The 18,846-nt window shown below is 38.7% G+C and overlaps 1 protein-coding gene across 3 annotated transcripts in view; it reads right to left on the bottom strand.

The window, feature by feature from the left end:
- Positions 1–18,846, bottom strand: part of grik5 (glutamate receptor, ionotropic, kainate 5) — a 123,977-nt gene that overhangs the window by 34,306 nt on the left and 70,825 nt on the right. For all 3 annotated transcript variants that reach the window (XM_055047661.1, XM_055047663.1, XM_055047662.1), the window contains 8 exons: positions 17,625–17,786; positions 14,003–14,167; positions 9,688–9,785; positions 9,254–9,419; positions 3,857–4,035; positions 3,103–3,156; positions 1,384–1,542; positions 849–1,001 (listed from right to left, as the gene is read on the bottom strand). In XM_055047661.1, coding sequence (XP_054903636.1) covers positions 849–1,001; positions 1,384–1,542; positions 3,103–3,156; positions 3,857–4,035; positions 9,254–9,419; positions 9,688–9,785; positions 14,003–14,167; positions 17,625–17,736 — 1,086 coding nt within the window. In that variant the 5' untranslated portion in view covers positions 17,737–17,786. The remainder of the gene's footprint in view (positions 1–848; positions 1,002–1,383; positions 1,543–3,102; positions 3,157–3,856; positions 4,036–9,253; positions 9,420–9,687; positions 9,786–14,002; positions 14,168–17,624; positions 17,787–18,846) is intronic.

The following is an 18,846-nucleotide window of genomic DNA, read 5'->3' as shown; positions in this document are numbered from 1 at the left end:
TTTAAAAATATAAATTTTAAAACCTAAATACTGCAATTTCCAGACTATTTAATGAACCTAAATGTAAGTCGAATCACTAACCTTGAAAAGACCAAATTGTGTCAATATGTAGTTGTTTAGTCACAAGTATCTACACTACTACATGACATATTTACATACATAAATACGTACCATAAGTAATTTTACGAAGAGTGCCTGTAACACAGATCCTTTAAAAAATACAGCATTTGACCACAAAAAGATCATCATTGTTTGCACATTAAAACTGCTGGAGTCGTCTTCTTTAGTTTCTGTATTCTCTCTCTTTCGCTGTCACTTTTGTCTCAAGGCAAATTATCTCTAGAGTTTGTGCTGCCCTCTTTGTCAGGCGGCAATCCAGTCTTTTGAAACCCATTAGTTAAGAGCCAAATATTAGCCACATCGTAGTGTTCAAAACGTGTGAAAAAAAACTTGCGGTTTATAGTCTGGAAGTTACGGTAGGCAGCACATGCAAAAATATCTTAACATATTTCACAGAATCATGAACAAAGAATGCAGAAAAATCAGCAAATGTTTCTTCAAGCAGTGATAGATTTCAAATGGAGTGTTAAAAAAATGCTAACCAGGCGGCTAATATTTCTCTGGTGACCTCATAACATTACATGAGCCCATCTTGAAATTGGATGAAGACAAAAACAATAAAAATTATTCAGGCAAAAGGTGTCAAACTGATGCCCAATTAGACATTTCACCATCACAACAGACATGTTTGCCAAGTTGCGTATGTCTATTTGTGTGCAGAAGATCATATAAATGATTTGAGATGCATTGTAGGCAATATTCACTTGGAAGACATGTGGGGCATTTACCATGCGAAGATAATTCATGAGGCTGGTCCCGTGTTGCCAGATCTGAGGCGAGGTGCAGCTCAGGGGCTTTACTCCAATTTCCTGACTGCGGTTCAATTCCCTGACCGCCCCCACAACCACATGAACGGCATCAAACATCAGCGCTGAAGAGAGCTGTTGAAAGAGAACGGGAGACAAAGGGAGGGAGGCAGAAAGGGCAGGATGGATGGAAACATGGGGAGGATGGGAAATGAGACAAGGCAGAAGATGTAATGAGGAGGGAGGCGCTTGCATTAATGATTGAAAGGATAACAGGAATAAAGGAGGAGAAGAGAAAAACAGACGTCAGGAATGAGTAAATAAGAGGAAAAGAGAGATGGATACAGTACATCAATAGCTATTAAATTGGAGCAAAGGAGCAGCTAAATCTCTTTAAATGGTCCATGAATCATCAGCAGGAACTGAGCAGCTTAATATTACGTGGCAAACAGACAAAGCTTTATAAATAGTACAAAGCATTTGTTTGCACAAGTCCGTGTTTGTTTGAGATACTAACCGCAGGGCCGGGATACGTCAAATCGCAGCCCTCCCTCCATGAAAGGTTCAGGCTCCTGATGAACTCCAAATAGAACGGATGTGTGGTGTTGAACATGGAGAAACCCACGATGTTGGACTGCTCATCCACAATGTCATCCAGTCTCAGGAGGGGAAAGTCCTGAAGAAGCAAAGGAGGAATAAAAAGGCAGAGAGAAAATATTCAGATGAGAGGGAAGGTTGGCAACACAGTGCTGTTCAAAAAATATTGAAAAGGTTATTTCTCACCTTTTCTCACATCACTGCTACAAGCTTTAATGAATATTATTTGTATTTCATAAGACAGATCCACAAAAAATACTTCATAGCATATCTATTTTGTTCAAAGATATGAACAAATAGTTCATATCTTTGACATTATTATTGACAAATAATGTTAATAATATGACAATGTCAAATTATTTGTTAGAATTTGACAAATAATGAAGAATTGTCCATTTTTTTACTACAAATAAAAATCTGAAATGTGACTTGATCTAGTATTTAACCCTCCTGATTAAACACTTTATAGAATTACAACTCCTGGTCATATCGCGTAAACATCAATATTCAGGTCTTGTCACATTTTCGCAAACGATTTCTGGGCTTTGACTGGACCACTCTAGCATATAAGTATGCTTTAATCTAAACCATGCCACTTTACGTTCTGGATTTGTCTTGCAGAATAGGAAACATCTGCAAGTAAAAAGCTAGGTATAAAAAAATTTTAAGTTTCATACATTACCAAACTTTGCTTCAAAGTACTTTAAAAATTGGCAGTACTATATTTTATTTAAGGGTATTGGAGAAAAGAGGGCTGAATACATTTATATATGCATTTTTATTTGTAAATGACTTTTTATTGTTTTCATTCTACTTTCATTTCTGGATTACTTTATGTTGGTCTATCACATAAAATGTCAGGAAAATGTATGGAAATCTGCGGTTGTAAAGTGGCGAAATGTGAAAAAATGTCAAGGAATAGAAATATTGTAGGCACAGTATATTAAACCTTTGCATGTAAGAAAATAGCAGTGCAGACAGAAGTGCAATAAAGAGAAATGCAAGCTTCCTGGAGTGACAACTGATATTTGGCAAAGAGTAGGAAAAGATATACTTAGAAGAACAGGGGAAAGGTGATGGAGAAGGATAAGAAGGGTTGATGGAAAATGCTTGAGTGGCTTTTCAAAGTGATATGCATGCAAGTGCATCCAAGGCACAAGAACACATCAAGTACAAAGTGCAGAAAGGGGGAAAAAATAAAAATCAGATGTAAAATGACACAATAATTCAAATGCTAAAAGGGATGGAAGTATATCAAGGAGGCAGATGAAAAGCCTAGAAGCATGAAGAAGGTGGCGGGTGGTGAAAAAAACAAAACAAACACATCTCATCTGTCATCACCTTCACCTCAGACCCCTTTCTTCACCCTCTTTCTCTGCACCTCCGCATCTTTGAACATGTTTGCTTCTCAGATCTCTTCCTCTCTTTTTCTATCTTTCATCCATCTTCCTCTTTTCTTTCCCTCCACTGTCACCTCACTGTACCTCCCCTTATTGAACGCTTTCTCCGCCTTAGCACCTTTGCTCGCTCACGCTCAGACAGAAGAGGAGGAGGAGCGGGATGGATGAAGGGAGGAACACGTGAAAATGATGGAGCACAAGACGGAGGAGAGGAGGTGGAAGAATCGGCATGTTCTTACCATGGTGGTGAGGATGTACTTATAAAATGCTGATGTCATTCCCAGCTCTGACGCCTGTAGGACAAAGAGAGAGAACAAGATGAAAAAATAAAGAGGCAGCAGGTGAGATATGAATGTGGAGGGAGAGAATAAGAAATGACAGAGGAAGACGGATGGCGAGCGAAAGGAGGAAAGAGAGGACACTTAATGGGGAAGGCAGAGAACAAGGACAAAGTAGAAGAGAATGTGACAAAGTGAGACGAGGAAGCATACGTTAATCACAGTTTTACATCATCAGCCTAACACTAGTACATTTTGCTGAGGGCGGACAGGCACTCCAGGAGAAAACATCCCATTCAAACCGTGACTCACTGCGCTGGCTATCGGCATCAGAATGAATCAGAGCAAAGCCGGGTTAACATCTGCACCGCATCCCAGCAAAAAGAGTCTTTGTATAAGAAAAAAAAAAAAGAACATATATGTTTTTTTGTTCAAAACTGTCAGAGGAGTGTAGCTAATTGACATGCAATGCCACAGGGCAGAAAAAAATCTAAACTAGTTGTTAATCCTATTCAAACACATATGTGACTGAAGACCTTTTGAAGTGTTTGTTTCACAAATTGTGAGCGCTGCACTGTTTATCAGCGTAAATTGAAAATTTGAACTACATAACAGAAATAAACACCAAATGAGTCGAGCTGCTCGCCGCAAAGGCAGCTTAAACCCAAATGTGTGGGCAGTTCAGAGGAATGTACTGATGTTTGGTAGACCTGACCTTCTTGAGGATGAGATAAGAGACAGAAGCATTGGCGTCAATGATGATGGTGGCTACTTTGTCGTCACGGATCTCCTTTAGGAGGGGCGTGGGGTCCAGGTTGTCGTCCAGCATCCTGACGGACAGTGTCTCCCGCGAGATGAGAAAACGACGAACTAGTTCCTCCAACCTCAGCAGGCCTGAGAGAAACATGGAGCAAAGACGAGTCACCTGTCAGAGCATTTTGACGTTTTAGTTTGTAATGTGGAAAAGTTTAAGGGGCATTGTGTCCTTCTACAATACTTAAAAAGTACTTTTAGCTAAATATAGGAAAGCAAATCATTCCTTTATATGGTCTGTAGAGGACATATTTATTACAAACAATCCTCAGAGGGACTTATTTCCTGGTTGACATTATGCTTAGTAAGCTGTTGCTCTTTTTTAGAGCCACTAATAGAAGGAGGTCTTACAACCTACTTTACATAAAGCCCATTGCAGAAATAAGGCCATCTGCCACAAAACAAGTGATTAGATTTTGTCTTAATGTCCCCATTTTGCGCTGGTAATGCCTCATATAAAAAAAATTAAAAAGTTAATTTTTCCAACTTAATATGTGTCACCAGAGGACTCTCACAGTTTAAGCAACTTATATTTACACCTAAACATATTCACTGCTTTTTCTGCCTTCTAGCACACTTCCTGACGACATATGGGCAAAAATTACATTTGCAGACAAACTGTGAGGTTATAATGAGTCTCCTGCTTTAAGTACTTGTACATCAGATAATATGATTTTAAAAATTACATCCTAGAAACAAAATGAAAGAAATCAGAACTAATTCATTATTCTCAGGATATTAAAGCTTCTTTTTTATTTTTACATTATCTGGTTAAAAGTTCACTTCATGCTCTTTTTACATTTATTGTATGTCCAGGTAACACATAAAGACTACTTTGACTGCGGCTACAAAAGAAGCATCAGAAAAGTATTTTTAAAAGAGCCTGAGGTGTGAATGAAAAACAGGAGGCAATGCTTTCAGTTGCAGTGTATGTATTAAGTAATTATGCAAAATAAAAACAAGACAATAACAGGAACAAAAACAAAAATAGTTTAGTCAAAGCAGACTCATTTCAAGCTCACCATCCGTACATCCAGGTACAGATTGTGGTCCAAAATCAATAAAGTGTACATAAAGTATATATAAAGATACTCCACAATATTAAATTTAAACATATGTGTAACTTCATTGCCAGTTTAGCTTTAATACAAAAAGTGTCAAAAATAAAACCGATGCACCAAACAACAATTGAGTGCATATATTTTCATTTGTCCATAATTTGCCTTCCGTTATATTTAAAATATATATATTTTTTACCTTTTCAACAGAGTGAGGAGTACTTAGCCTCAATGCATGGACATTAATGGCAGAATCCCAATGGAGTTCTGAATTAGCAGCGCCAGCAATTCTAGTAAAAACAAGCCGGTAGTTTCAGACATGAAACAATGCTGAAACGAAATGATAGACTCACCTTTTAAGAAGTGGGAGAGTTTGGGGTAAAACACAGGAATTGTGCCCCAAAAATAAAAGTCATTTGACTAAACGTGTGTTACATCTGCATTTCATATTTGGTCCATTTTTGCCAATGTTACTTGTTCAAAGATTTTCTAGTTGCTGATATAAACTTAAAAGCATTTTAGTATATAATGGTACTACTTTGGCAAACTATTGCGCTATAAGTCAAACTTTAAATGATATTGATGTCTCCAAAAATGTTGCATAGTTGTAACTTTCTCAGAGACATTTATCTAATTATTTGAGTGTCTTTTGGCCTGCATGTATCCAATCCTGGTTAGATTACAGAAATACAGAGGACAACATCAGACAATTACCCTGCCAATCATGACTGCAAATAACCATATGACTACAACAGTAAACATAGCTGCAACCTTTTAAGTGAATACAACAATTATGCAAAATAAAGTTGGACAGAATGACAAACGTCTTAAGACAATTTTCCCACTTCAAGCAAATTCCTCTTCAAACTAAGTAGAACCAATAACAGTCAAGTCTCACTTGACATCATGTAAGCCATTACTAGAAAGTCTGCTTTGGTGCTTCCTGATTGTAATTTCATAGTAAAGCACCCCCAGCTATGTAAATAAGTGGTGAGCGAGGTATCTGGGGGACACAAAAGGGGGAGGAGAGAGTTAGAGACGAATGAAAGGAGGAGGAAAGGTAGTACTCCGAGCCCCGTAGGTGGAGAAAGCCTCTGTAAGCAGTGGGGTAATCACTGAACCAGGCCAAAACTTTAATTAGTTCTAGGAAGGAGGGGGGAGGGGAAAGAAAAAAATCAATGCACTTTACAGCTTCCTCTCGCTCCTCTCTTGCTCTTCCTATTTCACCAATTTCCAACTCACACACATAAGCCCTAACCTCTCCATCTCTCTCGTCTGAGCCCTTTGCTCCAGTTACCTCTCTCGGCCTTGATTCATCTGGCTCTTATGCTGCCATCGTCTCCTTCATGTGCTCGGTCGCCATCCTTAACCCTCATCCATCTCATGAAAACTGCATAATGGAATTAGGCTCAGATAGCAGCTTCTGACTCATGCATAGTGAGAGAAGGATACATCGGAAATGACCCAAAATCTGTGATTCTCGCACATTAGGCAGAATATCTCGCTCAGGGAGGAGACATTAGATGAATACCATTAAGATGGAGTGAAAAAAAAATAAAGAAAAGAAAATGGGGTTGCGCTTTCTTAATTTACCTTTTTTTGTGTGCATGTGTGATGTTCAGTGCAAAAGAAGTGCGTCTTTGCATTTTGCTCACTTCGACTGAATCACTGTGAGGATGTCTGTTTCACTTTGAAAAGCCTTCTCTACACCGGAGTAAACAAGATGAATTAAACAAGGGGGGCTGACAGTAAACACTGTCTGATGTCGAACCTGTGCAGCACCACAGTAAAGCTGCACACACATATTAAATTCAAGTGCATCAATGTTTAATCCTTCATGTGCAAACATACAGAACAAGCAAACCTGAACTCAACAAGCACATGTTCAGATAAGGTAAAGCAGAAACTGGGATTTTTTTTATTTTTTATAAAAACACACATATAGCATGCCACACACACACACACACACACCCACGCGGTTGTTCAGAGTGTGGAACAAGCCTGTTGAGTGGCAGTTAGCACCTATTCGGCAGCCATGGCAACCGGCTCCACCGCGATAGATAGCGCAGCCAAGTGGGTCAGAGTCTGTGAGTGCGATAACCTTGTAAAGATCACCTTCGAGGCAAAACGCACGACACAAACGCACTCCACGCTTTCTCAGCAGGTAATTCTTGTCTTCTTCTTTCAGAGAGCTGGATCTTTGTTCACCCAGATGGGAAAGTGTCCCAGCTATCGTTTGCCTGCAATTTTTCAGGAAAGGAAGAGACCGGTGAAAAACAGAGCTCTTATCTGGCCACTCAGCTGATGATCAAAACTGAGAAGGACGTCTGATGCTGTTTTCAAAGCTCCTTCAATTCAATGAAGTCCAGTTGGTATTCAGCTTACTTTCAGGTCGCTGCGCTGGGGAGCGGGGGGCCGCTAACTGCTGAGGAGATAATGAAAGCTTCTCAACGACTGAATCAATTTTTCTTAATGCCACAGCGTTTTGTTTGCCAAAATCTTTTCAGTTTACTTTCAGTCTTATTGTTTGTCGTTTTACTTTGAATTCTTCTCCACTGGTGTGAGGAGTTGACAGCTACACAACAACTAAAGCCCACTTCATTTTTCACTCAGAAGGAAGGGGGAAAAAAAGCCAATTAGTCAGCGGACGAATCGGATTTTTGCCTCGTCCAAGAACGGGTGGCTTTATTGTGTCACGTCGTCACAAAGCTGTTTGTATACTGAAGCCTCCATCCAACTAAGCCCTTTTATTCCTGTGACTCTCAGCGGGGGTCTGCAACATAAATCAATAATGCACTCTTTCAAAATGAAAATAAAAACAGGCAGTGACCAAGCTCTGAGTCCCCCGTGATGCTAAAGCTCTCTGAGTGCCTGGCCAGTCAAATCAAATGTCCGCTAAGTTCCTCCACTACTGGGAAGCTTTTCAAGCATGAATATTTATCAAACTGGTTTGCCCTTAAAACCCTCCGAGGTTCAGCATGAGTAATAAATAGAAAGGCTGCATCATGAGCTCCCTTCTGAACTCTGGCAACAGGCACAGCTTCATGACCTGGGCTGCCAAAATGAGCAGAGGTGTAAAGTGATAAATTTGATTTATTGCCGTCACTGTAATTGAGAACCACAGCTTTCTAAATATGCATTTTTAATACAGTATTTGAAATATTGCATTTATTTACATTTAGATCCAACCACCATTGTCGAGTAAAAACAAATCTTGCACAGAAGGTCAGGTGAGATTATCAACATTACTTCTGTTTGCTAAATGAGAGAATATTTTAAGAAACTCGTTTATTGCTTTATTCAAATTATGATCTTTATATATGTTTACGCTCCAATTTAGGAGAATTCATCATATGATGATATCACGGCTTTACAAGCAACATGTGAGTTAGCTGGAGGCACAACTGTGAATGAATTTTAGGGCAAAACAACAAACACACTGCTTCCACCATAGAGGTATCAGTCCATGATGCAGGTTCAATGCAAGTGGGAGTAAAATGGCCGACAAACTAGACCCAAGTTACACCAGTTCTAGAAAAAATGTTGAGAAACTTATAGAATGAAAGCTATGTAGTTGAAAAGATACTTTTATCAAATACTAAAGAAAGAGACGTAAACTACAAGTAATACGCAGCACATTTTTCTCAAATGATTTTTGCATTTAGGAAACAGAAATCTTTTAAACATCTACCAAAAACAGAAAAGGTTTAGTGTGAATTATTGGCAAACATGGAAAACTAAAATCTCATCTGGTCTCAAAGATGATACACCACTATTTTATTACAAACTCATTAAACTACCACAGCTATATGTTTTTTAGCAGAACTCAGCTGGAGGCAGCTGCACTTTCTTACATTATCTTCCTATTTTAGTGCAACTGCCCCTGAATTGTTACCACAAGAAGTAACTTAAAGAAAGATCAAGTTACAAAGGTTGCATCACTTCATATCCTTTATGCACAACATATTTTAGATAATATTTACTCTTCTTTTACTTGAATATATTATTATAGTATTCAGTCCAGCTCTGGAAATGAGTGTCCAGCTGCAAACAATCATATCCAGCCAAACGGGGAATCTGCCAACACTACTGGAGTCACTGTGCTCACACAAAGGCAAACAAAGTAAACACGCTTGCAAGGACTCAACCAATGCACTTACACTCACCTAAATATGAACACAGCTGTGCAGTCAAAGTCACATAATACAATTTAGTAGAACAAGAGGCGGTGTGTAACTCACATTCAGCCTTGGCGCAGACCAAGCTGGCAGACGGGTAGCTGAACGAGCGTAAGATGGAGCCTATGGCCAGACTCAGATCCTCGTTGCTGGGGTACAGAGTAACTGAGGCAAAGCGCAGGTAAGGCAGGCGGGGAGTTTCCTCTGGACCAATTTTTACATGAGGGATCTGGAGGAAGGATAATATTGACAGGGAATGATGATGCATGAAAAAGTGATTTATGATTTATCCTGCAGGAACATGCAAGGTAAGGAAAACTATATAGAAAGAAGAAAATGGTATGAAGAAAAAAAACTGTTTGAGGAAACAAAAGATAACTGGTGGAAGAACAATTTATTTAAAAAAAGAAAAACCGAACATGAAGATGCAGACATGCCTATACCTGCAACGAGGACTAAAAAAAAAATGTTGGAACATGTTTGTGCAGGTGACACACCTCTTTCTCCCCACATATGTGACTGACAGTAGAGCCGGAGGCGGGGCTGGAGGCTGGACCGATCACAGAGACGACGCCTTTGGGTAGAATCTGGCACACTGAACAGGGAAAAAAAGGAATAAATTTGGATTTACAAGAACACATCTTGGCTCAGTGTTTTTTAGGACGGCTGCACTGAGCTACCATCGAGCAGCAGCTGTAGTCTGTTGAAAAGTGTGAGCATGTCAGTTTCCGATTAATCATTTATTCAACTAAAGCAGCAAAAGATGTTTCAGTCCAATCTGACTGAAAAATCACTTTATTCTAAATATTCCAAGGGCAAGAAGAGGATAACCATTCAGTTGTAGGACATTAATGAGAAGACAGTCATTTTTATTGCTTTAATCATTTTTTAATCTTACTCTTGTTACTGATTTACATTGTAAAGTGGGGATTACTGTAAGATTACAGATACTGAAACTGTTGCAGATAAAAATCCATAGTAGACTTACATATCAAAAGTTTAATGACTCCCTCCATGAATGAAATGCTTTAAAAAAAATTAAAAAGGAGAAAAAATAAAAGCTTCTTCAAAAATAAATTAATTTCTATAAATCATATTTATCAAGAGAAATTGTCTGAGTGATGCTTTGTTACAAACTGAGTCAGATTTACAAAACAAGTTTTATCCTGGTAAAATAGACATAAGTTCAGAAAAAAGGTGCTTAATAAACTAACCAAGCAATGTGCTGTCCTGAACTTTCATCACCAAAAACCCGCAAGTTCCCCTGGGCTGTTTTCCTTTTCACTTAGTAGTAAAGTTATTGTTTATTGTTTTCTTGCCATTCCTGAGCTGCTGCTTCAGTCTGAAAATGTAAAAAACTTCATATACCAACCAATATAAGTCCTTTAAAACTTATAAATGTGTTAATTCCTAGCTGTACAGTTAGATATGACTGTTAGTGACTGCAAACATAATTAAACTTTTTAACTTTTTATTTCCTTTGGTTTCCATGAGCCGAGCAGCTCAACCACACGGACCAGCCCCTGCAACGGGAGCAGAAGCTCCAGAACACAGAGAAATTAAACCAATAAAGCATTAAAGGTATTATGTATTTTCCAGGCACATAGTGTCACTTTATAGCACAATCAAGTAACTGTTACCTTTACTTATTATGAAAATAATGTATTTTCCCTTTGTGTACATTTACGACATCACAACAATGTTTCTCCAGTAAGTCGTTTACAATCGTTCCTAGAAGCATTGCATCGAGAAGTACTTTGTGTAAAAGGTTCAGCAGGTAAACAGATCCGCCAGGTGTTTACTAATTGCTAAGGCTGCTAGTCTGGAGGAGCTGAGAGTGGCTGATTATGGAGCAGCATGTTTTATTATGATGTATCACATAAACAAGCTTATTTAAATGTGATTTTCATTGCATTTCTAATTTAATGGAACAACACAACAATTGCAAAATGGTGTTGTTGTTTTTTTTTTTACCTTAGCACAAAACTAACAAAGTTTTGCACACATTTGTAACAGAGATGCAGCTAGTGATTCATAGATGAGGGATGTCTGTTTTTATTTTCCCTTGTGCATTTCAACGCTGAAAATCAACCTAACGTAAGTGGTTTGAAACCTCACAGTGTTGGTTTCAAGCATTTGTTATTGCAAATGTTGTGCAATAACAACATTTTGTTATTGCACAACAAAATGTTGTGCAATAACCCTTTCTTCCAGCTTTTTCACTCTCCTCAGATTCCAAAATACAGCAGCTTGTAATTTAAAAAATATATATTAGTGTTAAAAGCAGAGCACAGGAACTACAAAGGATTTGATCCAGAGATGATTCAAATAACCTGAAAATATTTTTTCCAATCTGCTTGTTTCCTCCACAGATGTCCAACCAGAACATTTAGGCAAGTATAAAAACTAAAACTCCAGCATTAGGTAGATAAGTATCTCCTACATACTTATGCCTATTTTATGTTTTATGTGTAACTGTACCACTAAGACCTTGCTAGACGAATTGATTAGCTCTATATTTATCTAAAGACATTATTTTTAACATGTAAATGAGGATTTATGGAAACACAGAAGCTAAATGCATGGGTTTATGACAGAATGGAACATTACAAGGAGGTCTGGAGGTTGTTCGGATGATGATGGTCTGTATTTCACAGAAATGAGTTTGATGACGGTCTAAATCTAAGAGAAGATGAGATATTGGGGGGCCAGGACCTGCTGAAAGACAGTGAGACCTAAAGTGCTGGTGGCAGTCATTCACTTACAGCTCTTTGACTCAGAAGGGTGGAAAACATGAGCTGCAAAGACTGGGATTTACTGATGATGAGCTTAATGCTCCTTTGATTGATCTTCTTGTTTTTCAGTTTGCATGTCTCACCTGCAGATTAAATTATTAAACATCACTTAAAGCAAACTAATACAGAGATACGAGACTAGTATCTCTGGGATACACACATTCAGAGCTGGGATTTGTTTCAGAGAGGTTTGAAACACTTTTGTTTTTACTTCTACAACGGAGAAGGAGTTTTGACTTAATAAAAATCACAGCTTGGTAAAATAACTTGAAAAGTTACATAACTTTTCAATAACTTTACGGATAAGATGCAAAAATAATCACACTCCTTGAAGTTCTGTCATTACTACAAACACATTTCATTTAGATTTTATAGCACAAACCAACATAAAGAAGGGCATATTAGTGAAGAGAAAGCAAAATGGCACCTGGTCTTCATAATTACCTGTGACAAAATGTAAATTGTTGTATGTATTTGCAGTCAACATCCTGAGTAAATGTTGTGCAATAACCTTTTCTGCAATTATAGCATCCAACTTACATTATAAGTAAAAATGGGGGTTATTATCCTTTCTGCTTGCAGTATAGCTCAAGCTTCAGCAGATTGGACAAACAGAAAATTTCAGCATTCATTTTCGAGTCTCATTTCAAGACATGCATTTGGACCAAGGCCTGGACTTTGACTTGCACATAAATCTGCTTTGATAATTATTGCTTTTAAGTGATTCATAATATCTAATCCTCTGAACTGACGATATTTTGGAAGCAACCAGGAATTTAAAAATAATTAAAGCACAAAACAATGCATGTCTAATCAGGCCACCTTTTAGTGTGTCCATTTGTGTCCACTGATGAGATCTTCACTGTTCACACCAGATAATTACCCACAGAGGAGTCTGGTCACTTAACTGTCTGATTCGGCTATTCAAGAAGCTGCTTTTTTTCTCCAGTTGTTATTGCAGCTCATCCCAATTAGTCCTCAGAATCAGCAACTGTGAGTGTCAATGTGTACATCGGAGTATCAACTAAGTGCTTGTGAGTGCACAGGCTCCCTGTGTGGACATGCATGTGCGTGTCTGCAGAAAGACAAGTGTGCGTCCGTGTGCGTGTGTGTGTGTAAATGCATGCGTGTGTGTAAATGCATGCGTAAAGGCGTGCGTATGCGTGTGTGTGGATGTGTGTTGCAATCATCTGTAGCTGTATGGTGATGAGCTCCCTGATCCACAGACTAGAAAATGCTGCGAGCAAATCAGCTTTTCAGAGTTTCTTCCTGCTCGTTGGTCAAGGACACACAGAGACGCACATGGCCGTATCTTAAGCAGGGCACATTATGAGCTCAACCCTGCTAAACATTGCTCTAGCAGCTTGAAGCGGGGTCGATGACCTATTAGAAAAGGAGCAGAGAGGCGGCGGTTCAGTTCTGCAGTATTTCCACAGCCTTTGCTGATTCTAAAGATTCTGTTGAGTGAATTTTCCTGAAGTGTTACGCTCCTTTTTTATGTTACTGCTGATCTGTTTTACTGTTTGATGATGTGTTTATTATTATGGCATGCATGGTACACACTTCCAGCTGTTACTGGAGGGCACAGGTCTCCTGTTTTTAATGAGGCAGTCTTAGTGGCCCATTACTGGTCTCCAGTGACATGTAAACTAATAAGCAAAAGCCCCTTCTGGCTTCAAATCCCACAAAAGTGGTTGTGTGATTGTGTTTTCTGCACATAAAAGGGTTGCTTTTCACACACAAAAAATTCTAATTATTCTTTTAAAGAGTTTAATCTTTTGGAAAGAAATGGTGCTATTTAACATACTTTTCTTTTGTCTGCAAGTCGCTGGTATTATTAAATATAAATATGACTTATATAACACACTGGTATCGGTACCGGTCATTTTCTTTGTGCTAATGAGGCACTATCCTCTAAAAACTCAAAGGTTTTCCTCTGGATTTTATCATTCTGTTATAAGTCTGAGGATGAAAGTTGATCTAGAAGTCATTTCTGAAGGGAAACATTTCCACTCACTGGTGTCGGTGGTGTCATACTGGGAGTCTTTTTGCAGCTCATATATGTCCACCTCCACTCGGGCTTGCACTGAACCCTCTATCACGCTGTTGATGTTCTCCCTGGCCAGGGCCAACGCCAGCCGCTCCCCGCGCCCACACACAGACTGGTCATCCAGAATGGCAGCTAGAGAATTAGAGAGAGAAACGGGGAGTCAGGAAACCAGAGGAAGAAACATGGAGTATAACGATGAAGGGAATGTCAGAACAGAAACACACAAATGAATCATAACAAGGAATAGAATATTTTCACAGCATAACAAGGTTTCTCCTTAATAGGTCCCCACTTCCAACCGCTAAAGGACTAGAGGGATTTTTGTACGCTGCTTTTAGGACGTGAAAAGAAATCCAAAGAAAAAGAAACAACCTCATTTACTGCCTTCCAAATAGTCTTTTCTGAGGGCACTTGAGCCACCTTTTCTCAGTGTCTTGAAAAGCATTTAATCTTTCAAGATTTTGTGTCGTTGCAGCAACAAATTATACCACAGTCTCAGGGTACATAGACTGAAACAAAGCAGAGACAAATGTTGAGTGTGATCAAATAAAACTCTAAAACAAAAAAAAAACATTCCATATATCTGCATTCAGCCTTCTTTACTCTGATGCCCTGAAATCTAGTGCAGCCAACTGTTTTCACAATCACATCATTTGTAATCAGAAGTAAACTGAGCATGATTTCAGAAAAACATGAGAACTTCTGTTTGTATTTTGCTGCAAGCCATGTAGTGGAGATGCAGCAAACATGAGGATAAATGTCCTCTGATTAGATCAAAGATAAGATAAAAGTATTTGTCATTGTCACAGGAACAACAAAATTAAATGATCAGATGATTGTCCTGCATTCAAAATGCTATTTGTTTCAGAAAATTACTAATGGACCTTTTCTTTGAGAATGAGAGGACAGCATCATGCTGCGGTAAAAGTTTTATTTTGTAGCTCAGAGATGACAGAGAGATGGAGAAGGGAGCAACAATAAGGTGATAAAGCATTTTGATTAAAAAGAAAAAGTATTTTGAATAGAAGAATGGATCAAGCAAACTATTGGCCTATCCTGGAAGAACACCTGTCAGCTGTTCAAAAACTTTCATTTTCCAGCAGGATGACCACCCTGAACATACAGCATTGGTTTATGTCTAAGCATATTCATGTCTAGAAACAACCTAGTGAAAGTCCAGACCCAAACCAAAATTAGTATATTTGTCAAGACTTGAAAGTGTCTTGAAAATATGTTTTCCATCTAGTCTCACTGAGCTTCATGGGTAAGAATGTGTGCAAAACATTCTGAAAATCATTTCAAGCTGTAGTTGGTAGGTCTATAAACTACATATACACTTCATACTTTTGAAATTTCTATTCATGAAAGGGTCAAGTTTGCCACATGTTCTTACGAACTGATTATTAGTGTTCAGATCCCTTCCTTTGTTCTTTTGGTAACATTTTATGATGTGTTGTATATTTAGTTGTTTTCTGTTTTTGAAGTGGAGTTAAACTAGATTGTGTGTTGCAATAGAGCGGACGATTTTAACTTCCTTGTTACTGGTCTATGCAGCCGCTTTCCTATGTGAGGTGTGTAATGCTCACGGCTTCATTGATCTCCATTAAGTCCTTTGAACACCGGTCACTTTCTTTTTATGCTTGGGCATCATTCAGTCAGGCCGCAGGGATGTGGAAAAAAAAAATCAAAAACTTGTGAGCAATATTTACCATTCACACAGGATTAGACACCATGCAGCTTCACACCAGCAGCCTGGTGTGTGGGTTGTCTGTGCGTAATGTCATGATTTTCATTTTGGCTCCTCTGTTCAGAAATTACAGCACACACCGCAGCAGCATGTCGGCGTACAACACTCCTTAGGTTTGTTTAGTCATCGCCAGATTTTTGTCATTGTCTTTTATTCCTTCTGTGTTTTGCTTACCCAGTGGTTTGACCATTGTTCAAGAGAAATCCCTTGATTTTTCTCAGTCTTGCTCATTAGTTTCACACACTTCAGGCATGTAACACAACAGACTAATTGCAATGTTTTTTATTTTACCTGAACAATGAAACGAGTTGTTTTGCAGTGCGAGTTTGCTTTAGCTAAAGGCTCTGTCCTTCCTTTCAACGCAGCTGCAGATGAGAGTCCCCAACGCATTTCAAAACTCTGAAAGCCTTTTTTGAGAATCACTTTCATAATAAAAGCACTTCACATTTCCAAAGAAAATTGCATCAGCCTGATAAATGTGCTGCAATTTTCAGACAAAATGAACAAGAGTAGTGTAAATTCTGCTGAATAATCAGACAAAAAGCATTTCCGACATTGTGAAACAGTTTCTTTTGTTTGATTTGCTCAGACACAGTGGAAAACATTTAGGTGCTAATTGTTATAGGAAAATTATGAAGCCAGAACATTAACACAGAACTGCTATTTATCTATTTAATGATTCAATCTTTCAGATTGCTCCAAGCAGCTGCTCATGAGCCAAATTAGCCTACTTCCACTGTGCATGACTGTCCATTAATGTGTAAGCTGCAGTTCAAATTAGTGCAGTGTTCAGACCAAAGTTATGAGTCTGACCTTGTTGGATTTCCCCTGCAAAATCTTACACCAGAATTTTCATTTGAACATGAAATGAGTACATTCAGCTGCTGTCAGATGAATGGAAAAACATTGTTTTCTTCTTAAATAGCTTCTTTTGGGCTTCTGTTTAAAACCCCAGTAATAGGTAAAATAGTTAACAAATTCTTATTCCCTCAGTATAACCTTCCACATTTAAGGAAATTGTTTTTTCAGCTAAAATCCTCAGAACTTGGGTAACATTTTTACAGTTTTCAATCACCAATCACTGAGCAGTGACTCCTGAGTAAAATCTGACTACTTTGGTCATGCATTTGTGTTGAGAAGAATCTTTTTGCATTAATGACTTGTCTGCAGCTGAACTCAGATCAAAGAGATGATTTTCAGAGGATTTGACCAGCTAAAATATGCACCTGTGGTCAACTATAACATAACCAACTTTCACACTTATATCACCTTGCAGAACCTTTAGGTAAATTGATTTGGTCAATCTGGGTAATGTACAAGTTGTGCATATGAATGTATGGTATTGGTTTGAAATGCAACTGTTTTAAAAGTAATCAAATTTTCAGGAACCCCTTTTCCATGTTTATGTTACCAAAGTTAAAGTTTCGTTCTGTGCACTGCCATGCAGCTGTCTGAAAGAATGTTGACACATATTTACCAGCTTGCAAGAACAACAAATTCAAATATTTAGTTAGTGGTAATTCTTTATATTTTAAAGACTAAATATTAAATTTAAAATCATAATACATAAATATTAAAGAAAACATTTTCGCTGTAATATCCAATGTTTTGTTGTTCAGCAGCAGCAGTAAAAAAAACTTTTGTTTTTCTTCTTTATATGAAGGTTATTTGATCCTGATGACCGTAGTTTTGTTTTTACCATGAAATTGTGGTATTTCCACTAAAGAACATCAACTTGTTTCTTTAAGAACTCCAAGGTGAAACAACTGATTTGTGAATGAATGAAACAAATAAATGTAAAGTTCATTCAGGAACCTTTCGACCTGTGTAGCATCTACTCACCCATGCGGACAGAGGAGAGCAGAGGGGCCTGACTGAGGGAGAGTGGTGGCATCGTGACTAGCAGGAAGGAGAGGAAGCGTATTGACAGCAGCAGTGCTGGCAGAGCCGGCATCTTCTACTGCTCCTCATGGAGAACGGTCTGCTGGCTGCCTGTACCAACACCTGTGGGATTGGAGAGCGTGTTAGTTGACACAGAGTCCCACTCTTCCTTTAAATTGTCATCATGCAGCTTATCTCCACTTTGCACTGTCATATTCCAGGGTAGTGGGAGCACCTGCGCTTTCACAACCCATACAATGCACTTTCAAAGTCAGTTATGAAGATGTTTCTTGTCATATCGCACCAGCAGCTTGGTTCCCATGCATACAGCTTGTCTAATAATAAAATACAGAACACAACTGTATTCACGTCTCCTGTGGAAAGTCTGCTGTTTAGACGTGACAGGATTCAGCCTACCAGAGGATCTCTGGAGGCTTTTCAAACAAAACATCACAACACACACACACACACGCCTTTTGTGTATTCACACACATTTGTAACACAAACAAACATGAAAACAGATCGACTTACACGATAAGTGAGTACTAGAAACAGAATAATAAATGCAAATACAAGAGCTCTGAGGATAGATGGCTGTACACTACACAACACTCACCTGTATCCACCAACATGGCTGCTATACCCTAACCTCGAGCCTCCGACTTCAAAACGACACACAAACACGTAAAGAAGAGCACAAAGAGAGTTCAGAGGATCTCCAGTGGTGCTAAGCAACAGTCTCCAGGAATGACAAATCCTTGCTCTGACTGACAACATGACATGGTTGTGTTGAGGAGCTGGAGAGAGGAAGAGACAGACGAAGACAGAGGAAATTGAGGGAGGGGTGTTTCTGAGCTTTACAGGGTGCTGACAGTCTCTCGAAAAGCTGCGTTCAGGACCTCTACTTGACCCGTGTTGTTGTAAACAGCAGTCAGCTGCTGACCCAGACCCTGACGAGAGGATATACCTTCACTCTCAGATAAATCAAACACATGCTGACCTTGTAGATCTAACATCCCTCCATCCTTACATGGCCACTTTCAATAGAAAATCTTTCATCTGTCATCCATATAACCTTTTGGCTACCGAAAAGGGGACACAGCATATATTAAGATGGTGCACTGGTAGAATGAGATGAGAATGTAACTTTATAGCCAAGATGAAAGATGTTTTGTGATGTCAT

Source organism: Poeciliopsis prolifica, unplaced genomic scaffold, assembly GCF_027474105.1.
Source record: "Poeciliopsis prolifica strain line A6 unplaced genomic scaffold, Auburn_PproV2 SCAFFOLD026, whole genome shotgun sequence".
Taxonomy (NCBI): domain Eukaryota; kingdom Metazoa; phylum Chordata; class Actinopteri; order Cyprinodontiformes; family Poeciliidae; genus Poeciliopsis; species Poeciliopsis prolifica.
This window is presented reverse-complemented; position numbering and strand designations above follow the sequence as displayed.